At 36.3% G+C, this 25145-nt stretch overlaps 2 protein-coding genes across 3 annotated transcripts; one reads left to right on the top strand and one right to left on the bottom strand.

The window, feature by feature from the left end:
- Positions 1-33: 33 nt before the first annotated feature.
- On the top strand, positions 34-9562 carry LOC139974876 (uncharacterized). 2 transcript variants are annotated; one of them, XM_071982372.1, is made up of 9 exons: positions 37-218; positions 701-775; positions 1154-1256; positions 1928-2017; positions 2733-2796; positions 3345-3411; positions 5714-5843; positions 6844-6933; positions 8391-9562. In XM_071982372.1, exons 1-9 carry the CDS (start codon positions 149-151, stop codon positions 8434-8436), a joined length of 735 nt encoding a protein of 244 aa, XP_071838473.1. In that variant the 5' UTR covers positions 37-148; the 3' UTR covers positions 8437-9562. The 2 variants fall into 2 exon arrangements, with proteins under 2 accessions (XP_071838474.1, XP_071838473.1); XM_071982373.1 differs by lacking the exon at positions 6844-6933 and having other exon boundaries at positions 34-218.
- LOC139974875 (EF-hand domain-containing family member C2-like) lies at positions 8586-20550 on the bottom strand. Its single transcript, XM_071982371.1, has 12 exons — positions 20359-20550; positions 19124-19312; positions 18637-18787; positions 17798-18021; positions 17005-17364; positions 16477-16615; positions 15386-15551; positions 15076-15218; positions 13712-13908; positions 13013-13146; positions 11903-12193; positions 8586-10570 (listed from the first exon to the last, which is right to left on the bottom strand). Exons 1-12 carry the CDS (start codon positions 20476-20478, stop codon positions 10375-10377), a joined length of 2310 nt encoding a protein of 769 aa, XP_071838472.1. The 5' UTR covers positions 20479-20550; the 3' UTR covers positions 8586-10374.
- Positions 20551-25145: the final 4595 nt, after the last annotated feature.

Consider the following 25145-nt stretch of genomic DNA (forward strand, 5'->3'; position numbering starts at 1 on the left):
GACGTCAGCCTGTTTCATCGGTTTCATGTGTGCATATTCTAGTCATCTTGACCTGCTGTGCAGCCTCCCAGTTCCAGGCATAGTGGCGGCCCTGTCTACTCAATTTACAGTGAAAACGTACCTAGAAGAGGAACAGTACACAAGAAACATGGAGACAATGGCTGATGATGAGTTCAAAGTTGACGTGATTCAGTGCAGTATTGTCGATCTTCAAAAAGGTGTGCCACCATGGTTTTTTGTTGAACGACTGACAGTATTTCAATCAAGACAGGCTTGCTTGCCTAACATTGTAACAATGACACACTATGGGCCTAGAATAGGCTAGCCTAGCTGAACTGTGTTATTGGCTCACCTAAGTACTTACAGTTACTTAGGCCAAGATATGTAGTGATTAAAGCTACGTACAGCCTAGTCCCTAAGTAGCAAGGCCTAATGCAAATATGATAAAATGTTACCAACAGCCGCCTTGTAGTAGGGATTTGTGTCCTGAGACAGTCTGCTTGTTCCTTTGCATAATATGTGTATATGAAATGTTTGACCAAGAATCTAAATAGGCTTATAACTTATAAGCTCTAACATATTTTCCTTGCCAACTTAGAGATAAACTCTAGTGTCTAGTGTAGAGGCAATGTGCAATAAAATATGTGTACTTGTGCAGCTGTTAGGTAATTACTGTCTTCATTTCATTTTTTTCATGCAGAAAAAGAACAAAATGAACGAATGCTATATGATGCACAGAAAAAACGCATCAACTTGGAGAAGAAATGTGAAAATGGTAAGAATAGCCAATCTCCAATGTTTAATCTATATGTCAAATTGTTATTGGACAACTTTCCATTGCAATTACATTATCAATGAAATAAACTGCACAGTGATACATGGGTCATGAGGAGGTAATAATGTCATGGGCTGTCTGCACTCATTGGTAGTTTGCAAATTGACAGCACTGTTGTCAGGAGAAACAAATTGCCTGTTGCTATTTGAGCTACTCATAAACCTACAACAATTAAGTTATAACAATACAGCATAATACATACCATATTGCATTTCAGATACATTTTGTTGTACTGATCCAAGGAGTATCATTACAAAAAAAAAGTGTTTATATGTCTCAGCATACCTTCATCGATCGATTACATTTCTTTCGTTTAAGTATCTCAAAAGTTCAACCAACTGGGTGAAAAGCACTCTAAGATGCAAGAGACAGTGAAGGTTGCACAGTACAAAGTCAGCCAATCGCAGACACAAATAAACAGGTAAACTAAAAATTAATATCCTTAGAAGTGAATTATGACATGGATATGGTTTTAAACTGAATGATGCAAAATTAACTATATCGTCTCATTGGAAACAAACCAGAAGTATACTTGATTTGGATTTTTTGACTCGTGTGTGAGAAATGGGTTTGTATTTTTAGTGTTATTTCAGCAGATTATGTCGTTAAAATTTTCAAGTATTTCGAAAAAAGTTATTCTAAAAATATATTATAGATAGAGAAAGAAGACAGAAATGAGACAATTATTTTCTCTTTTATGTTGTACTAAAAAGATGCTTTGAACTAAAATCCCAATCTCTGGTTTTGATAAATTATTGATGTTTTTAAATTATAATGAATTTGATGTACTTAAATGGTAGGCTCTGCAATTTAACTACATAATAAACAAATTTTGTGTTGTGGTTTAGAACTCTGAAGGCAGATACATATTCAACACCGTATTTATTATAGGTCTGTACTTCTTTGACCAAATTAACTCGATCTCCAAAATCCGGCGATAGTTAAGGAAAGAACAAATCCAACTTTAAAATGAAAGGTATTTAATGATTACAGTGTAATCGTGAAAATGTTTTTTTTTTTTACCTTGTTACAAGAAGTTTGAAGTTTAGATTAAAATAATTAAAATGATTAATTGTGAAACATTCTCAACAGTCAGCAGGCAGTGAACAAAGAAAAACAGGACAGAATTAATGAACTTATGCAAGTAATTGGACGTGAAAAAGATGGCCATCAGAGAGACTTGTAAGTGTGTTAAATAATCAACATGATTATATTTCTGAACTAGGTATGAATTTATCTCAGTTAATATTCCATGAATGCCATTTTAGTGATTAACTTAAGAAAATCATATTTATCAAGTCAGTAAATTGAATTAATAATGTGGTAGGCTATACATATAAATATAATTGTTATTAAAGTTTATATCAAATGGTGTAAAATGTATATAGTTACCATGGCGATTGTAACTTACATTGAGTATGTCAGTGAGGCTACGTCATGGATGGATCATTGCAGGTCAAGAAGTTGACTTAAGGTAGTTTAAAAAGAAATGGACCATATTCTGTTCATTTAAGACAGATAAAAATATAGAAAGTTGCTTGTGGACAGCAATAATAATATGAAACTCACCCTATTTAATTTTATTAATAACACATTGATATTTGAAGTAGACTAGTTTTCTGTTAGTTTCATTTATGTATGCAGTTGTCCCCCTTGCCCCCCTCCAGAAAAACTTGAATGAAACCAAAATGAAGCAATTTATGAACATGTTGCATGGGATATGTACATATAGCCTATGCAATACGTATATTGGGTTTTAATGTAAAATTATACTGTCATTCATACATATAATTCTTGAAATTGACAGATCATTGCCATATAATTGTGATAATGAATTTCCCTAATTGAAAATTCCCTATTTTTTGCTATTAATCAAATTATGAACATTTCCTTACAGGGAGGTGTTTCAAGAACAACTGTCGGAATTAACCAATCAGTTTCGAAATGCCAGGCATTTTTATGTAAGTAAAAAATGTGAACAACTGATCAATTAATTAGTTGGGTCTTAATAAGGCCTTAATAAAGCCTTTCACCATGATGAGGTGTTTCCAGTGTGAAATTACATGTACTGACAACATTTGAAATTGGACACAATATAAAGTGCAGTTCACGGACACAAGAACATATTCGTGGAACTTGACAAAAAAGGCACCCCATCCCCACTGTCAATCAGGCGAATACATTCAGCTGTAGGATTTTTTGTCAAAATTTAAAAGGAATGTATTAGAACATCATTGCATTTAGAACTCATTATAGACCTTATTTATAGTCTAAATATGCTGCAGAATGCAGATCACCCCTAGACTCCCCACCCCCTCCCCCACATGGGAGTCACATTCAAACATTGCACAGCCACACTCATGCGTCTAACAGAAGCAGTCGGAGAGAATATTGGAATTTTGTCCGCCCCCCCCCTTCAACTTTTGAAATGTACACAAACTATATTTATCTTACCCAAGACTTCACTCATTTTGAAGACTTTTACCACTGAATCTAATTTCACTCACAGACGGACGAATCTTTGCAATTGGAGACATCTATGCTGGAAAAGAAAGTCAAGGAGTTTAAAGCTAAAGGTAAGAAAAATGAGAGATTGGGAGTAAAAACTGGTATCACTCAGCTAATTTCGATTCTCAAATGTCTACTTAGATATTTAATATAGAATATTATAATTGATCATCTGAGTATACATGTCTCCATAGCAATTTCGATTTTTTTTCCCCCTCTCTTTCTTTGGATAACCATCAAATTCTTCTGAGACTTATTTGCTGATCTAGCAAGATTATATCATACAAATTTTAGTTCTCTATATTCCATGGATGTATGAAGCAATTAACATCTCTGGATCATTGGGACTTGAGACAACTGCAGTGTATGAGTTAGGCAAGCTGAGATGCTGCCTCTAAAAAACGTGCAATAACACATACTCATCAGAAGGAGATGTGTATTCTTGTTAAGCAGATATCTACCTGTTGATAGTGCATTAATTAAGATAAATTGTGTGTAGTCTTTCCAATTGCACTCGTCACACATACCTATGTAATAAATATAAGGTGACCACATTTTCTTCAGGAGACCTGGGAACATGCCACTGATGTTGTTCCTGACACATCCCCCCACCTCCACCCCATGTTGACATCAGGGGGTAGTAGATATCTACTCTATCTGTGTTAAAGGGATGGGTGGTAATTTGAGGACATCTCAGTGTTTGGTAGTGCTTATATTTTTTTAAGAATGATGGTAAAATGCCAACATATGTACAAGTATGACATCCTCCAGATACAAGCTTTTTATCCATATTACATTATTCTGGGTATTGGTTACAAGTTTGGGAATAGTTCGCGGACGGTACGTGAAATCCAGGGACAGTTTAATCCGGGGACCAGAAATTGTAGATGTCTGGTATAAAGTGGTCATGTTCTTTATATTAGTGGGCTATTTGTGAGATGCATAATTGAATACACACTACAGTATGTTCCGATTTCCGAGTATAGTCAATCATATTCAGTATTCCTCATGATCGGATCTGCTCTCTCACAACAGTCACATTAAAATCCCTTGAGACAAAAACAAGCACACATACTACATTATTTAACCCAAATAAGTACTAAGTAATTGTAATGTTTGTTGTTAACATTTGGTTATTAAATTAACCTCCAATGTAGGCTTACTTCACAGGCCATTCATGTGATTGATGTAGTAATTTCTATGACTAACATTAAAAAAGTCAGCACAATGAAATTCCAGTGGGGCTTAACTGCGGTATACTCATGCAGTAATGTGTTCATTGACTTAATTTTAATAGTTTCAGAGTGGCCCATGATGTGCATATGAATTAGTCACAGACTTTGTACTGGTTTCTAGGAAATAATACTGGTAACCTTCACACGGTGCTACAGTACTAATATAAATCCGACAGACGGATATTAAACATGATATATCACCTGCATGGGGTCATAGGTCGACCTTGACTGTCCCAGGTCGATACGGTCAATGACAATCAGGTGTAATTAGAATGGCACATGACTAATTATTCCCTATTTCTGAAGTAGTGCTAATTAACCGGTTGCTGATTATCAGCTAGTTAACTATCTCTGTGGCCTTGTGTGATCATGTCAGTTGTCCCTGTTCTATACTCACTCCTGGGAATAACTGAATCTTTGACACAAAAATAATGAATCAATTAAATTGATGATTAGGTAGCCTAATCTTGTCGGTAACTCAGTGAAAATGTTCTCATAAAGCCATAGGCGTATGAGGCAGGGGGGGCTGGGGGAGGGGGGATGCAGCTCCCCCAACCAAAAGTTTTTGTGAAACTTTGGGCAATATGCTGAGGATTTTTTGGGCACCTACTGAAAGGATAATAATTTGCTCTGTGTTTTTCAATGGTTAAACTGATATTATTATGATCATTATTCTTGTAACAACTTTCCCAATAATTATAACCAATATGGAAGGGTAATAAGGCAGCAAATGATTATTTGTTATTGGCATGTGATGTAATAATCGACGCATGCCTATATGATTTGCACATTGACATGTTAAACGCACGCAGAGGGCGCGAACAATTTTGGTAATATTTTTTCGGGCAAGTCGTTACAGCCCCCCCCAAATCAAATTGGGCTCCTATGGCTATGCATAAAGCTGTAGTAGGGAACATAGTTACCTGCAGTATCCCATGGTAAAGTTACAGATATTGTTAAAGATGTAATAGCAGATTTTTACATGTAGACAAAACTTAATAAGTTACATTATATATATTATTATTTTACATCAGTTCTGTAAAAATAAAATTAAAAATTTTTGTTTTTTTGTTTTTTTTTGGAGAGTTAGACATACTTTTATATTGCATTAACATATGATTTTCTTCCTGGATAGTTTTGTCGGCAAGAGTTGAAGTGGGCAACCTAAAACAGAAATTATCCGATCTAGAAATTCAGTTGGCTAACAAAGAAAAGCTATCAACATCAGGGGACGTTTTTACCTCAGAGGAGAAAGACAATATCCTGTAAGTATTCTAGAATCATGAATCACACAAGTTTAGATCATTAAAGGGTGTGAAGACTCGCGCAAAGAAAAGCTGACCTAGTTTTGAATGAGGTGTAACAGAAGTGTTAGGCACCACCATCGATCCCAGAAAATACACACACAGCATGCTACCACTAGTAATTAGACACTAATGTACAGTCAAAACATCATGACAGCTACCGTCAATACCCACAACATAGTGTACATAGCAGCGATGGACATCTCAGGTCTAGATAAAAGATAACAAGGTATCACGTTTCATTACTGTCTGCATTGTGTAGCCTCGACAAGAAGAATGCGTCATTTGCATGCAACAGAAAGTAAACATTTTCAGAGCGCGGCACGCGGTTTGGGGCGAGTCTTCAATGCCTTTAACATATTACGTTGGTACAGTGTTATTTAAGAAACAAGACATAAACACACATATACATTCACAACCTGTATTGTTGCCCCACATTTAAATTAACTAGCATAGTCCAGCTATGATCAAGAATCCAATCTTTCTATAGATTTACATTTTTTGTGACTAAAATGTTTACAATTTTTTAATGAGCAACAGTTTATGACCCAATTTTGCAAACATGAAATCAGTTATTGTTCCCAAATTCCTCCAGTAAAGTCACAATTGTGTGTTATATTTCCTGGAATAGATTTTTGTATTCTTGCTACGTAGAAAATTATGCTCAGTTTTGGTGGTAAATTGTTATGGTTAAAGGTGAGGTGTTGATTCTACTGATAATCTATATATGTGGAACATAGAATATGTATGTATACACACATAGAATATGTATGTATACACACACACACACACATATATATATATTATTATGTTCAAACTCATGGCTCTACTAAAGGGAGGCCAGAAAAAAAAGATGGTTCACAGACTCGAGGGGCCTGACCCGGCATTATTTTTCATGGTCATCCAAAGTTACGAGTCAATAATATTGTTTTAATTTTCTTTTTTGCCTTCCCTCTCTTAGATCCATCTTCAAAGAAGAAAAACAAAACACAGAAAAGTTGCTTCACGATTTAAAAGAAAATGAGAGAACGTTGAAAGATATTTTACAAAGGTATTTCTGAGTCTTCTAAACTGCTTGAACTCTTTACCCATACTTGGTATGGTGTATGCGCGTAGCCAAGGTGGGGGGGGGGGGCGAAGGGGGCGACCGCCCCTCCCTTGGCAAATTTCTCACTACGCGCCTGGTATGGTTCGGGATATCACAGACACGCCGTACATAGTTAGTCACCATGACTGCACGATCAATGTAGACAGCCTTTAGATTTATCAGCCACCAGACCTTTTAGACGGAGAATTATAAGGATCAGTTCAGGTATCCAGAATTTGGCACCCTAAAATGAATTTGTCAAAAGTGTTATGGATCACATTTCAAATCTATGCAAACAAAATGTTGCTTAATTTCGCAAAGCTGGCATATATTTTAATGATCCTTTTTGGGGGTTTTATCTTGATCATTCTTTGAAGTGGAAATTAGATCAGCAGAGATAGCGAAATGCTTCTCAATTGTACAAGAGGTTAAAAAGGGGAAAAAATGAGTCATAAAAGAAAAGATGTAATCAAAATTTTTTCGTTCTGAAAAAGGGAAATATCTACTTTCTAATAGCTTTTCAAACCCCATGTGATAAGATTTTACCTTCCTCGAAGGCTTAAATTTCATCAGTATTGCCCCAACTTGAACTATGTTTGAAAGGTCTTTACTCATGCATTAAAACTTCAGTAAACATTTTACTGTCACCCTCAAGGCCTTTCTTTGAGACATTTAGATCATGTGTAGGACTAATTTGAATGGCAAGAAATTTGGTTAACATTTTGAAAGCTTTGTAGTAGACTAAAATTTGATGCCGGCAGTAACATTATTGACTTTTTAAATCTTATTTTTTCCACCCAAAAGATGGAGGGGAATACCTCACCAAGTGCAGGAGTAAAGTAGTTGTAACAACAAAATTCACTTAGTTTAGATTGAGGGGTACCTTCAACCAGGTGTCTGCAACCTTTTGAGACCACTCAACCACAATTAGGCAGGGACCCATCGATCATCACCCCACTACCCCTTCCCCTGGCTATGTTCATCATTTCAGCCTACTGGAACCGATCTCATGACCCATGGAAATGTCCTTCGCGTCACAAACATTAGGTTCGGGACTCGTAGGTTGCGAACTTTAACTATGTGTAGATTTTACACAGGTTGGTCAGTACAGTGACACAAGCCAACACAAAAATGAAGCTTCAAAATAATTTCGGATAACTATCTGTGTGCCATCATCTTATATGCACAAAAAGAGGCCACTAGGAAGACTTAAGAGATTCTTTTTGAGCACACAAATATGTTGGAAGGGTCATTAAAATGCAGTAGACAGAATTTTAGTAACTGACGGACTCGAGGCTAACGAAAGGAAAGTCAAATGAGTTTCTTTTGAGGATTATTTACCATTTGGGAGTAAAGGGTTCATTGAATTTCAGGGTTATTTTTATTTGTCTTTCTTATATTTTCCATTTCACCTCTTACAGAACCACAATGGATACCCAGGGGACACAGAAAACGTTTGAAGAATAAATAGGCTGCAATTCCAACATGCGAAAGAAACAAAACAGGGATGTACGGAAAACAGCAATAATTGATGAACGGAGAGCTAAACGATAGGGAAAAAGAAAACTTTTGGAGAAAAAAGAAGAAGAAATGATTAAAGAAACATAACATACTGATAACATATTTCAAACTCAATCTATTGACTAGCAAAAGAAACTGTACATCAAGGTGAAGGTTGAAGACAAATGGTAGAATAATATTTGTCTTTTATTTTAATTATCTTTTAGGTACATTAATAGCAAAAAAAAAATGAAGGAATGAAAAGAGAAATTTGTTTCATATCATATGTTTTTATAACCTTGAAGGAGGAGACTGTTTTCTTTTATTCCTTTAACCTTTGAAGTTTCTCGAGTGATGATCGACCAGTAAAGAGATCAATAATCTAGACTGAGCTATTCCTCAACAACCTTCAAAAATTTGGAGGGGGGGGCGGGATGGAGGAGGCTCTAGCAAAATAAATTAAGTAAAATAAAATAAATTGCAAAAAAAAACGGGAACAGTACTTAATATTGGGATGAGGATCTAAAGTTTTCATATTAGCAGAGTCAAAACTGAAGGAAAAATAAATAAATTTTACTGGATACAACTGGAAATTTCATCAATGCTTGCAAATAATTTTGATTTTACATAATGATGTTATTGGTCATGTATGTTTAGATTTTTTGTTATGACTGTCAATAGGAGGTCCCTACAGCTTCAGAAATGCATAATGAACTGTATAACGAGTGGCTCTTCCAATATCGGTTTCTCATTTTAAACTGAATATATCGTTAAGAAGAATAGATTATCTCGATATAACATCAAAGTTTGCTTACAGTAGTAGTTGTAGTAGAGTAGTGCTGCCTCCCTTGAATATGTTTGGTTTCTAATACACTGTGTTAAAGAAGACCTATGTGAGTTCTCTCCACCTATGTGAATTAATGTAATTGGTGACTCATGGTAGAGAGAGCCATTTGTGTGACATTGTGGTTCAAAATACAATAGAGCTGTCCAGCCACACCCAAAACATTCAGACAGGGTACTGTCATATCTAGGTCCGCAAAGTTAGACAAGCTGTTTTCTCCGATCTAGGTCCGCAAAGCTAGACAAGCAGTATTCTCTGACTGCATATCATAACGATACAGTGAGGTAATCACTAATAGTATATACAATTCCATTCATAAATATTACAAGAAGACATCTTTTTGAGACATATTTTTGAAGTTTCAAGTCAAAGTGATTGATTGTCTCAAGCAGTATATAGAGTAAAATCACTGATTTTGTTCAGCCTTACTGTACTGATTGAACCTTAACTAGTCAATCACTCAGTGTGTTTGTCAATCTTTCAGTGTGTCTGTATGCAAGCTCATCCGGCATATTTGCATGCTTCTGAGGACTTCACACAATCGTGTTATATTTATTCAGAAATCTGTAAAAAGTACAGATCAAGCAACATCAGGACCACCATGACGGCACTCTCTGATAAAACCCCAGAGAGTTTCATTGGTGCGACAATGTTCAGATTCAAATTTTTCTACGACAATCAGCTATTGATCCTACTGTAACATGACAAGTTTATGCCAAAAAGGAACTTTCAGTTATATCACTTGCAGAATACTTCCTTACATATTGTTACTTTGAAAAGCAAACTTCAAGTAAATAAAGTCTTTAAAATGTTGAATATTTTTAATTGGTAAAATTGTGTGCCAGGGTATACTAGTAAACAGTCATTCAAACTCCATGATGAAAGAAACATATGAACTTTTACACTTATATATTTACAGTTTTGTTTTCAGAGTTTATCTTATTTGTTTGAATATTGTGAAATAGCTCAAATATGCCAAATGTTCATACTTTATTATTGTCAAGTTTGCTTCCAAAAATTTTTGTATTCTGAAAAGTTCTCCTTGGTATTAGTTTGTTGCATTAATTCCTGCTAAGGACGGCTTGTAGGAGGGACGTGTAATTGATGGATGTCACGTTGGCAGAATCTTGCCGGTTTGTCCAATCTCTGTCAAATTTGATTGGTGCCTGGACGGATTGGTTTGTGGGATGGTCTCTCCAATTAAGGAAGGCAACAAACTGGTTGTAATTTATGCATCCTTCTTCATTCTTCTCCATTCTGCAAATAGATAGATAATGGCACAGAGTATGAAAAAGAATGGTTCAAAATAATTATCAGATACATTAAAGCTTTAACTTACAGCTGAACTTACTATTGGATGGGAACTTTGTGTTACAGTGTGACAGTTCCATATAACTGGATACCCTTCAACATAACTGAGTGAGAGTTCTGCATGGCTATGATAAGTTAGATGCCTCCATTTACAAAACTTACAATCATTTAGCCCCAATACAGAACATTTAATGGTCAACAAATATTTAATATAACAAAGTATAGTTTTGCTTTTGTTTGCAACCCTTTTGAAGATTAGGCTTAATAAAGTGATACTTGCTTCACGTTGAAGAATCTTGTATCACGACAATACCAGACCTTCTCACAGGACTATACAACAGTTAACCCCTGCATGGTCACTGGCAACTTATCATAGCCACACACATAATACACAAGTGTGCACAATTCAAACAGTCTCTCTCCCAAGGCACTACCTTGTGCTGCATCTACATTTCCCCTGGGGGACATCTAATAGGGTCTAGCCATAGTTTGAAGAACTCAACAATAGCTGCAAGTTAACTTAAAGGCATAGAAGACTCGCCCAAACCGTGTGCGGCCATCTGGCAAAGTTAACTTTCTGTTGCTTGCAAGTGACGTTTTGTTCGTGTCACTTCAAAATGCAGACAGCACAGTAATGAAACTTGATACCTTGCTATCTTTAGCTGGACCTGAGATGTCCATCGCTGTATCGTTTCTACACTGTGCTGTGGGAATTGACCGCAGCTGTATGTACTGACTGTACACTAGTGTCTAATTACCGTTGGTAGCAAGCTGTGTGTGTATTTTCTGGGATCGATGGTGGTGTCTAATACTTCTGTTACACCTCATTCGAAACTAGGTCAGATTACCGGCATTAGACGTTACTTTTTGCGCGAGTCTTCACACCCTTTATGAGGCTATGAACATTATTTAAAGAGTGCAATCTCTTTGCAGATTACAGTAACAGGTTATATTTTCAGATAGCTCAAACTTTCCTATAAAAGTTGAATGTGGCACCACAAAACTTCATTCAAATTCTATGCACAGAGCAGATTTAAGTTCATACTCCTGGTAGTCAATGACAGATACATACAAGAATCCAGGATTTCATGCATACTACAACAGACACTGCCAGTTTAGCATATTCCAACAAACGTTACAAAACTATAGTTTGCATAGGGCAATCAAACGATTCAGAAGGTTTAGTCTAAATATGCCTGGCAATGCTTTGTCAAACCTTTCTGAAACTCGTTTTTAATTTCCCATAAACAGCAGCATTTCGTGGTACCTATTACTCACTTGTCTAACAGGGCTCTGAGTAAGTCTGAGGGCAGAGGTACTCTAAAGGCATTGCAAGTGCTGCGGACGTGCTCCACGTCTAAGAAGCCAGAGTTATCTGTATCACGATGAGCCAGACCATCGGCCAAATTGGTGAAGTTTTCAAAGTTTGATTTCTTCAGATGATCTTGTGTGATGGTGACTAACGTCTGTAGATCCAGCTTGTCATCCTGCGTGTTACTGTAATACCTTGCCAGGGTCATGATTTCATGTTCAGACAACCCGCTTCCACCAAGCTGGAACAGTAGGTTCCTGGGAAAGGGGGAATGAAACCAGATTGAGGAGTTGAAGAGAAATAAAAACACGACTCAGCTAGACAGTATCCTACAGTTGTTGATCAGGGACATGGTAATATAAAAATACAAAAAATAAAAAGAGTTCAACCAGTCAAAATTCTGACATGAAATATACCTTCCATACCACTGTGCATAGGATACTGCCCTGATCTTTAAGCTGTTACTTGTTGAATAATAAATAGCAGTGTCAAAAGGTTACATGCACACCTTGAAAGATTTCATCTTGTAGACACATGGTTTCTTCCTGGTATTGATCATAAAAAGGAAACTGAGGACACTTAACCCCCCTCCTATCCCCCTCCCCTCCCCCTGCCAATAAGGGGAAGGAATAATTGGCCAAGAAAATAGGAGACTTCATGAGCAGATTTGACCCACATGAATCATGAAATCAGAGTTAAATTCAGATCCATCAGATCCACCATTAAATTCAGATCCAGAGATCCATGGTGTAAATCCCAATCTCTCCCCAAATATGTCTAAACATTCTCACACAAACATAATAATTACATTTGCTAATAATATGGTTATGCAAAAGTTGAGCAAGACTGCACAAAAAAAAAGAATTGGTCCCTTTACAATATACACAAGTTTCACTTTCATGGCATAAAATCATTTTTTCATATTAAAACGTTTACATCACATTGTGTACTATTTCCGTGTACAAATATCTGTAAATTTTGAGTAAAATTGATCATAATTGAGGAAACCACCACTAGTACGTTACTTGTTAAATATTTATAGTTTTTTAAGTTTAATATAATATATACATATATACCTGAACTGATCATAATCTATCAAGCCGGTAGACTGGGGATCATTCCTCCTAAAGAATTCTTTAATCACATCTTTCTGCTGTACTGCTATAGCTGCAAGCTTTCTTGTAATTTCATCGATGTTGGCCATCGGAAACTATAAAGAGAAGCATGAAATAACATCCAAATTAATTTTCGGGACAAGAGCACAACTGCCACTGAAATATTCTTTAAATATTACAGACATCGAATTTCCAGAAAATCACATGAATGCATATTCATTTGTAAAGTAATATGTTCCATAAGATATAAAATAAGAGCCAAGTTCTATTCCTGTAGAGGTAATGGGAGGATGGGGAACATAGGGTGTTTTTAAAAACTGAACCTGGTCAGCATCTTTCATATTGGATTATTAGTTGTTATCATTTTTTCATCCTCTGTGGGATTTCCAGGGATTGGAAGGTGGGAGAGGAGGGCGGTAAGGGTTTCTTGGCAACAACCCGCTCAGCGCCTGTCGAAGTGGATATATACTTGTCATTAACTTTTTTATTAATTTTTGCATTAAAAAAATTTGGAGGGGTAGTTGTGTTTCTGTCTCCATAGCCCCAACTAGGGGTGCACAGGGTTTCAATTCTGGGTGGAATTCCGACTGGATTTGAGGATTTTCCAATCCGGTATTCAGCAGTATATCGGATGTGAATATCTAATTTCACAACTCTTACTCCATGAGCTTGTTTCTCCATATAGAGGAATGCATATTCATCAGCATCAATCAGAATGAAGTAGTGGCCATGGAAGTTCAATCTACTTCCGACGTACAGGTCCCTGGCAGTGAAATATTCCGAGAGTTCTGTGCCAAAGCGAGGTTGGTCTGGTTTCTGGATTCTCTCTCGCTCTAAGAACTTTCCACCAATGATGCCTGTAGACATTAGACAAGCAAGATAAAACCAGTAAAAATCAAATTTCATATAGATCTGCTACAAATCATGGCCCGAGCTACATGTTTGGTCAAGTTTTCCATGAAAAGATACAATCACAGTCTAATGGTTTAAATGTCAGTTGAGACAAAACTATAAGGACTTTAACTATTGACAACAAAAGTCAACATTCAAAGGGTTCATTGTTTGGTCTAACTTCAAAGGGTATGGATCAACAAATCTATGTGGTTAAGCAATGCATTAAAACAGGTATGTGCCTGGTCTTTACCCTGCCCCACCCCATCCCATACCCAAGCATACATACAACACTTAAGCATATTCTAACAAACTGTCAATCATTTAAATTTAATACTTAACTTTCTGACCATCTCAAATATATATAATGAATAATACTAACCATAAAACATTCTAGCCATCACAGCAGTAATGACTTAATGATTAACTATGAATATATTGGGAGATCTCCTAGTTTTAAAGTTTGTGTCTGGAAGCTATCATTTGTAGATCAGTGATGTCATAGCTGCCACTAGTGTCCAAAGCCTTTTACTTTCTCATTGTTTTACTTTCATATTTCCAAGCAAAATATAAAGATGTTGATACTGAAACCATTGCCGACATTAGGTTATGTCAGGAATTACATTTTTTTATATATTCAGCATTACATTACAGAAAGTAAACATTGCAATACAAGTAAAAACATACAATAAATGAAGTGTATGTGGCTTGATGATGTCATATTTAGACTTGATCAAGTCTTCAGCCTAGTGTGTGAAGGAATAAATTAAAGCTGTGATTTCTGCTAATGGTATAAGATTGCTCTGAACTGTCTTGGTAATGTTGTTCATCACAGTCATCTCTATCACAAAGATCATCAATTCTGATGGTAGGGTTTGTGTCTCCTTTAAACTTCAGCTCACGTCAAAACAATTCTGCCTTCAGCCCTATACATATATCTAAAAGTGAGCTAAAACAAAATGTTCCTATTCTGAGTGTTTGATTTTAGTTTGAAAGTTAACTTTCTTTTTTACGAATCTGTCGGGGCAGAAATGCACGAAAATATTAACAAGACATTTCAAGTTTTTAATAGTTATCTGCTTGAAGATGGATATTACTCTACAAGAGTAAGCGCCTGCTTTAACCTCACATACCTGAGTTACGAACGGGAGGCTCAAACACAGCAATCGTGTCATCAGAGAGGAAGTATGAAATGATAAATCGTCTGTCCATGTCGATGGGCTTAGTCGTGTCAAGACGAGCCTTGAACCTGAGGACGTTACTCTCAAGACCGTGCCTAGACAGCAATATCATGAGAAAAAAAAAATATATCATATTTTCATTAATGACAGAAATAAACAAAACATCAAGAAAAAAAAGAAAAGAAAATGCATTTAGAGTTTCTGATAAAACCTTCAATAACCCCTGTTGATAATGTTTTTTTTTTAACAAATCTATACTGACCTGTCTTTTTCCATAAATTTGATGAAATCCCTCCTAGGTGGCTTAGGGAGAAGTCCCATACATGAGCACAGGGAGTCTTCCTCTGAACCGAATCCAGTGTACGGCGGCCACTCAAGTTTCCCTGTCCTGGGTGGGTCAGCCTTGTACGGTACAGCTTTGAAGTCCGCTGTGAAAAGCGATACCAAGTATAACTTTATATACCAACTCATAGTATTGATTTACACCGTCTACCAATGGTTTACCCATTCCAAAAATCCTTTTCTCATGTATACTTTACATGGATCACAATTATGCAAGCTGTTTTACACAGAGTATGAATATTTCTACCAGACAGATGATTTTCAGTGGATCAGTGGGCACTGATAACATGGGAGGGTGAGAGGAGAAGTTAGGGTGAGCCGCTTATTCCAACCAATGATCATTATCTGATAATAATCACAGCTTTTTGTGATTGCCTTTATAATGAGGCTATTAAACTTAAACTTTCAAGATTTTCAAAAGTAGCTTTCTGGATGCTTTGAGCCCCCAAAATAATTCCCAGAGATCGAGTAGTGTTTAAAGTAGACAATATAAGGTCTCAATGTAGATAACTAGCTTTAGATTAGCTGTAAAATGTTTGTTGAAATTTGAGCATGGGTGACTATTGTCCTGACATCTAGCCTATTTGGGTGCAATACTAATGACCTTTGAACGCACAAATCACTGCACTGCTCATCAACTTATATTTTAGACAACTAGTTTCACACCACAAACAAAATGTTAATCACAGTCAGTAATTACTACTGGCATTTAACTGAAAAATTTGAAAACTACATTTAGTAACATCATAGAAACAATCAATTCAAGCAAACTAGGTTCAACCTCCTTTGCTTCAGTCACTTAGTTAAAACGATGCTTCACAAGCTATTGCCACAATATTCGCATATTTAAATTATAGTTAGCCTTGTTGATTAATGAGCTAAATCTTAAAGGAAAAGAATTAAATAGCATTCAAATGAATTGCTGATAATGATAATGTTTAAAACAGTAGGTTATTAAAGTTAAAAGACTGAGTTTCTTAAGGACTTTTTTAATATCGTATGTTGACTTACAAACACCATATTTGGTACTGTAGTATTTCTTGGTGAAGTCATCACAATCAGCGAGGATAAGTTTTCTTCCCCAGACGTTAATAGTGACACCAACCATGAGATCCTGGTCGGTATAACTTTCAGTTATAGCAGCGCCGGTCTAAATTGACAGAAGAACAAAATCAAGATGAACAACTATTGGAGTTTGTGTTACTCAAAACCATTAAAAAAAAAGCAAAACTTTCTGGAAAAGTAAAGTCATTTTACTGTGGATGAAACTTTCTTGTTGTACAATTCAAGCGAGGAAGTTGATCCAGTGTCCTATTGTATAATACTATAAAAAAATGGTGAACTTGCTATACAAGTGCAAAGACACCCTAGCAGTTCATAAGAGAAAACATTTAGAGCTTTCAAAACGGCTACACAAAATTCTTCCCTGCAAGTAACCATTATAGTCAACAAAACACATAGCAACAAATGTCTCTGCATTAATAACATAATCTGCAGCTCTTAGCAACATCATTGGACATTACGACATCTGGATAATACCTTAAGGCTGTCCAAAATGTAGCGTCCACCATGTCCCATCGGACCAAATACATTCAGTACAGTACGGCCTGTAATTTCTCCTGGTTGTTTGAGAGGCTCAGGCGAAGTCTTTGGTAGTCGGGCTCTTCTCAGGAACATGGGAGCGGCATCTCTACCGGAGTTTGGATGAATGTATTCCTTGATCTCGATGGTGTCATCTGCCAAGAAGTAGTGGAGGATCATCTCTCGAACGTCTCCAAACATCTTCTCTGTATCGTTCCAGAAGCAGTAGAATCTAAGAACGTGACGATCATGGTCCAGAAACTGTTTCAAGGTGTCTACTTTCTCGTAAGGGCGTAGAGGCTGCTGGGATTCGGCCATCTGTGGGAAATTAAAAATTTACAGAACCAGTGAACTTTATATGACTCTCAAAGATATTTACAACTCATGTTTCAATTTTTGCAAATTTTTTTGCTTTGGTAAATAAATTTACACAATTCTATGCAAACCCTTTATTACCATGAGAAGGCTTAATCCTGATATTATTACTTTGTAGAATATTGCAGAATACTCCCACAACTCACACACACACAGGGATTTTTGATAATGATAATACATTGTTTACTATATCTTTCATAAATTGTAGGGTTTTTGCTATTAAGCAGATCATCTGCAGAGGCTTAAGACTACTTTCGTAAACTATAAATCTTCCAAGTAATCACACTTTATGAAAGAAAGTAAACCAAAACATGACTATGACGATATTGAGTCACCATCCCTTATTTAATAATGTACATGTATAATTTACACAAACCTTTTCCCTGTAGTTCTGATGTGGGTCTCCAGGTGTATCTTCAGGGGGGTTCACTCTCATGCCCAACTTTCTCAGGAAGTTATAGGTGAACTGGTCGCAGCCAGTGATCTTGAAGGTCCTGCCATAGAGTGTCATCTCACTGCCCACGTTAAAATGTTCTACTGTGTAACAGTGGGCATCATTTGGAGGTGGGAGGGGAATGCGGTGACGCTTGATCAGAGTGCCTGTCGTAGTACAAAGTTTTAAACACTTACTAAAGGTTTACAATAATAATAATCATAATAATATTAGGCATTTAGCTATGCTATTCATGGTAAACCATATCACAGCGCTTACAAGTTATATTACCCCTGCTCAATGATAACCTGTCCCAGAGACAATCCCTCCAGGCGGCAGCAGTTATATACTGCGCCCAATGACAAGTTACCTCACAGGTACCCATTTAACCCCTGGGCGGAGAGAGGCAAGTGAGATAAAGCATCTTGCCCAAGGACACAACGTAATGAACTAGGCAGGAATCGAACCAGCAATCCTTGGATCACAAGTCCAACGCCTTAGCCAATTGGACACCACGCTCTTAGCCAATTGGCCACCACAATCTCAAGCACCCCAAAGAGATAAACAGTAGCAGGTTGTCTGAAACATAATTATCATTCTCTTCAAGTTCCCAATGCATCCACAAATACTTGAGCTACTCTTGAGGTTCCTTGCTGATCACTAGGTGATTTCATATTTGTTCTCCATTTTTGCCCTTGTTTTTGTGGAAGAATGGAATGCCGTCTACAAAATGATTACTTATTTCTCAGTTTGTGCATAAATTTCATATTGAATGTAATTACCTTGTGGAATCCCACTGTTGTTAACTTGAGGCTCATTAACTTGGATGGAGTCATCCTCGAGGTAGAAATAAATCTTGCATTTTCTAATTCTGTATTGCTCTTCAGGCTTCTCATGTACTCCTTCTTGAAAGTAGGCATCAAACCTCAAAACCTACTCAAATCAAAGGGATGAAATATATCAATAGCTTTCTTGAATTAGATTATCATTCATTAAAACAACAGACAAAAAAGAAGCAAAACATTACTATGTTTAATGGGGCTGTGGTTTAAAGGCGCATTCATTTGCAATGTAAGACTTTCTGCTAACGACAGAAATATTTTTTGAAATATGATTACTTATGGTGAAAAATAACTTGAGATGAAAAAATGTTATTTATCACATTTAAAACTTAATTATTACAGCAAATGTTCTGGATATGTCAAGAAAACCTGCTCACTATTTTCGCAAATCAAAACAAAGGAACAGATTTATCACAAAATTTCTTACCTGTCTATCAAATGCAACCCAAGCAGGTGCTGCATTTCCTTGTCCTTGTGGAATATTACTGCGGTTTGGCTTTGGCTTTTGACCAAGTAACTGGGAGCCCCCGATTCCTGGTTTATGTTCTCCAACAAGCATGGACACATCATTGCAATTACCAAAATGATGCGATTTATGAAACTTCTCTTTTCCAAGCTGTTGGGAGAATTGAATTGACAAGATATGTGAAAAAGTTGCATTAGCCTAAACCTTCACAGGCAAATCATATATTTTCCTTACAGTAGGATAAGAATATAGGCCTAGTGTCATTTCTGTCTAAAAATCTTTTAATGACGGCCTAGCATGTAATGGTTTTTAGCTTATAATGGTATTTTACATCATATAAAGCCCATTATTAACTTTTGTGTAGGCCTAGTGACAGTATAAACTGTTAGGGATTTGATGATTCAAAGATCATGAAGAAACAATCTTTTATGTTATTGATTTTTCTTTTCATAGTTAGGAGAAATTAGTCAACAGAGATCAGTTTTGTGGCCTACACCATTTTAAACACATTTTATGGTGTAACAGTTTCTTGGTTTACTCTTACATTAAATTTTGTGAAGTGTTATAGGCATTTGACCTCCACTGGCACTGGTCAGCAGTATTTGCAGTTTGTATGATAGTGTACGGTAACTTTGCATATTCCCCAAAAATTTGCAAACTGTGTTATAAATACTTATGTAGCTGCACAGATAGACACTGCAGTTGCTGTTTTAAAATTAAAATTGTAATAACTTTTTCAATCCCAAAGCTAAGAAACATTAATTTAGTATTTAACACACTTCAGTCATGGCTTACAGTATTTCATCCATCAAGCGGAATTATATGCATACACTCAACTTTAGCACATGTGTGCACAAAATGTCCTTGCTTCAAGTTCAAGCAGTCTGAGACTTTGCAACTTTTAGAAGTATATTTTTTCTATGTCTGGCAGAATCTGGTGAAACCATCAAAGAAATCATATAGTGGTATATCTCATCCTGCCTGATTCACTGAGATTAAGACCATAAATGAAACTGGCGGTTCGCTAATTTGTGCCTTACGTTAGTTATTCTGTAGTAGTAGGCCTATAGCTATAGCGTCGATTATGAAGCCTTTACTATTCTACTGGCTAGGCTATGCCAGGTACAACGTTAGTCCTACTAGTCTCAGCGAATTTATGCTAGGCTATAACGAAATGAAAGAAATGAAATCCATACCTTATCATTGAACGAATTTCCTGGTAAAAATGGCAGAGACATATTTATTCGAAAATTGAAACTTGAAATATGAGACAAAACGTTAGGATTTCTGCTGGTCGCAGGCGAACATTCATGCATGTATAAGACTATTACTATTAGCACTTTCAGTTGCTACAGTCGTCAATTATCGTTTGCTTGTACTGTCTGGTAACGTTACTAAGGGGTTGCTAGGCAGAACAGATAAGTGACCTATAACCTTTCAGATAAAGCTACATAGTTACATTTGTTCATACTTCCAATTTGGCCAATAGTGATCGTAAATAATATAAATCTATTTTAAAAAGTACATTCAACAATGATATTTTATTATTTTATTACATTGAAAACCCTTGTATCTATTTTTATAACCTATATTAATTACCAGAATTCTTCTGGTCACTATGAACTGGTAACGGGATTTTCCCGTTTCGGTGTACCTCTATAGCTCTGTGCTCGTGTTAGGTACCGATCTGAGCTCCAACCAAACTTAATTTTCAGAAGTCATCAAGCTAGTCAACCTTATCGAAAGAAGATATTTAGCCATTAATTTATCGATCGCACCTTTATTAATATCTCTACCGGGATTTTGACTGAGTGAGAGCTTGAACGAGTCAGACTATTTAAGGAGATGCTAACTAAGTAGCTACAGCCTAACGTGTAGGATACGTTAGGTCTCGCCACTGTTTGTAGGGTTGCTATGTTGTTGACACTCTGATGCTGTGTAAAACTTTCATGAGCGATGCCAAAACGTGATCCTTGTCAAAGGCAAGCTTGTGACATTCAAGCATGTTTGCAGTGTAAGTCTCCTAAGAAGACACTTAAAAGAAAATGAAGCTGAACTTTAAGCCTAAAAATAATATTATTTTGCCTTCGAGTAAAAGCCTAGGTCGCATTAAATTGTGAACTGTTATTTTTCAAAGTGTACTGAAGAAGTCTTAAGTCTGGTCCAAAGTGACTCCAAAAGATAATATTTAAATTGCCAGCAATGTTAAGATTATCACTATCAAGTAACTCTTGTGATGATGTTTGCTTACTTACATCTGCTAGCCTGATATTTGTTTCCAATATGTACCAAAGAAAGATTGTTGTATTAAGAAAATGTGGTATTTTAACTCATTTAAGATATTCAAGTAGATTGCGTTCATATTCTGCTCCTTTTTAGTAGACTGCGTCATGATAGGTTCCACTATGGCACTGTACCAAGTCTGGCACCAAGTACAGCACCAGTGTTGGTGAAGATAATACTGTCACAGGATACGAAAATGTAGCTTTTATAACTTTTATAGTTTGTGTAAAAGTAAGTTGGCCTGACGTTTCGATCCTAGCAGGATCTTCTTCAGAGGGTAAATGACAAGTAACTGTTCTGTTACTGTTACTTGTCATTTAGCCTCTGAAGAAGATCCTGCTAGGACCGAAACGTCAGGCCAACTTACTTTTACACATTCTATTACACAGGCTCTCTAGTGGATTTAAGCAGTTTACTAACAGTTTTATTTTATTTAACTTTTATAGTTAACGTTACGATCAAGTTTAATTGCAATATTTAATGCAAGAAACCATACCTCATATTACACACACAACAAAAATCAACAGATAAGAAAAAATACACAAAACATAGCCCCCAAGACGACAGTGAGTTAATATCTGCATGGCTGGGTGGATAAATAAACATAATTCAGGTTTTGATCTAGACTTTAGCTTACTTTCAGTCAGACAGAGAAGTGATGATGTAAAACACCCCTTCTCAATAGATACAGTTTGTGTTACATTGATTGAAACAGTAACCTAGTAAATGATTTGACTAGTAGTGTGGTAGTAATACTGTCCCATTATTCAACTTGCTACTAATTTGCTGGCTGTATCTGCTGTATTCCAGTAAGATACTTTTATTTTTCAACTGTCATATCATATTTTCCACCATTTTATGAAGAAAATAAGAGGCAAATACTATAGGCTACTAGGAACCTAAATAAGACCTATTTAGATATGAATATCAATGTACTGTAGTATAGATTGCTATATCATGTTGGTTTCTGTTATCAATCTTTATATACTGTTACCGATGCAGCTAATACTGTTCTTATGTTTGCTTTCTATTTTTGATTCCATGTATGTCTGTTTCGGCCACAGCCAACAACTACAACGAAGCAAAATGCCAGAGAGTGCTCTCAGCCATGACCAGATGCTGTGAGACCTACAAAGCATCAGGATCCATTTGCTGCTCAGGCTTTTTGAAGGGAAATACCACACCAAACAAAAAGACTTGAGACTGAGTTTTACTCATTAGATTGATAAAATGAACTTTTTAATGATAAATAATAGTACAAGCCAACAATGTAATTAACTGAGGCATGCTCAAGGCGTTACCATTACATTATCGGCGTATATATAAATCTGGACAGACTTCGTCAATTAGGAGATGTGGAAGAAACGTACCAACCATGGAGGGTCATGTGACTTGCCCCCTTGTGGCCCTCAAGTCTTATTAGCACTCCTTGAATGTGTATTCTACAACAACTAACGTTATGATCTCGTAACCACCACTTCCCTGGTGATTATATGCGAACCGTAACGTTTGCCGCAACTTTCAATTTTAAATTGCCATTTGGAGTATTTCCTTTCAAACAGAAGCTGGAATGCAATAAGGTTTTCAGGACTGTACACAATACATATGCAATCTATAAGACTCTAACAGTAAATGTTCTAATAGTAGCCAGGGTCCATGCATTTCTGTCACCAAGAAAGTACATCTCAACGTCCTTATCATCCAATTGTATGCAATTAATTATCAATTTTAAAGAAAAGGCTGGTTAAAGTGGCGTTCTTTTATCTACGACTGTTATCGTTTCGAACGGACAAAATGAAAATATGTAAGTAGCACCTGGTAGTACATCACATGACCCTCCATGGTTGGTAGGTTTTCCTACTGTGGAGCAAGCCTTCCAAATGACATGCTTTGAATATGATATCTAGGGATTGAAATCAGGCAAGCTCATGAGTTATCATATAGTGTCCTCATCACAGATCTGCAGACCTGTCAACCTGTTTGACCCCAAAATAGCGAGAATAACATTTTTCAGGGCCAAAAAATAGGGAGAACAAGGGGAAAATAGGGAGGTTGGTAATTTTCAACTGAAATGATATAAATACTCCTAAATAGGTATAGTCTACTTATGCAATACAGTGAGAGAATCATCCAATCAGTCTTTCTTGTTGTAGTTTACAGCAGCTTGCTTGGCTTTCTCCAGGGTTTCTTTAGTAGGCTTCCATTTGAAACAGGGAATAGTGGACTCTGGGTACTGTGACTTCATGGCTAATATGCTAGATAGAGTCCCATCAAGCTTGAGACTTGACCGACTGTCTGTCTTGTTCTTGCGGACTACGCTGAATAGCCTTTCCTGTTCAGCGTTACTGTGGGGAATTACTTAGCATAGGACTAATTGTTGGCTATTTTCAGATATGTCGCAAGTGATGAAACATTAAAAAACCCGGAGAATAGAATATGAAACCGGGAGGCCAGGAGATTCGGTTAAAAACCGGGAGTTTCCCGGTAAAACCGGTAGAGTTGACGGGTCTGGATCTGTATTACCGTAGATATGGAGATCGACGATCAAAGAAATAAAACATGACTTAAACCTACAAGGTAATGGAGATGATGGGATCTTCAAGGAATAGTATGGAATATATTTTTCTCTTTAAAGTAATTGTTAAATTGTCTGCCACTGGAATAACTCCTTATTAAAAGGAAAGATTAGAGCCTTGTTATTTAACTAATTAAAGGAAAGATAAAGGGTATGTTATTTAACTCATTAAAGATAAGATTAAGGGTATGTCTTATTTAACTCATTAAAGGAAAGATAAAGGGCATGTTATTTAACTCATTAGGAAAGATAAAGGGAATGTTATTTAGCTCATTAAAGGAAAGTTAAAGGGTATGTTATTTAACTCATTAAAGGAAAGATAAAGAGAATGTTATTCAACTAATTAAAGGAGAGATAAAGGGTAATGTTTAAGTCGGAAGATTTCGGCCAGGACCAGTGACCAGGACGAAAATATTTTTTGGAATTATTGATATTCTATTGGATACAATTTCTCTTTGTAATTTTGTTGTCGGTTTGATATTATCATTCTCTTGCATACGTAGAGTTGCTTCACATATTTACTGTACCTTATTATACAAAATTACATGTGCCATCACATGTGACATCACAGTCCAAAACCTTGACCACATATCTAGATCTATTTACAATTTTGACAAGCCATACAGTAGCTATGTAACATTGATGTTCATTAGAACAAATGGATTGTCCACTCCACATACCTACTTTGATATATAGTATATAATATTGACTGGTCACATGTGACATCTCGATCAAAAAACAAAACCTTGATCGCCCGAACATATTTCAAACAAAATTCACCAGCCACACCTGATTCGGACCTTGCAGTTGTTTAAATACTGCCTCTACCAGCATATCCCATTCTACATTAAGTCCATTAGACAACGTCTCTTATACCTTCTATAGGTATATGTTTTCATACATGATGTAGTTCTTGTTCTCTTCCTGTACAGCAGTTAAATGTACTTTTCAGAGCATTTCGATAACGAGCACCAAATATGTTGTAAATAACTGGATTAATACCAGAATTGAACAATGAAGGGAAACCTATTAGGAATAAATAAACTCCCCAAGCTAAACCATCGTCATCACGTTTTGCTATGACGGCGAGAATGATAGCGATATCCTGAGATAGCACTAAACATA

The sequence above is a fragment of the Apostichopus japonicus genome, chromosome 10 (genome assembly GCF_037975245.1).
Source record: "Apostichopus japonicus isolate 1M-3 chromosome 10, ASM3797524v1, whole genome shotgun sequence".
Classification (NCBI taxonomy): Eukaryota; Metazoa; Echinodermata; class Holothuroidea; order Aspidochirotida; family Stichopodidae; genus Apostichopus; species Apostichopus japonicus.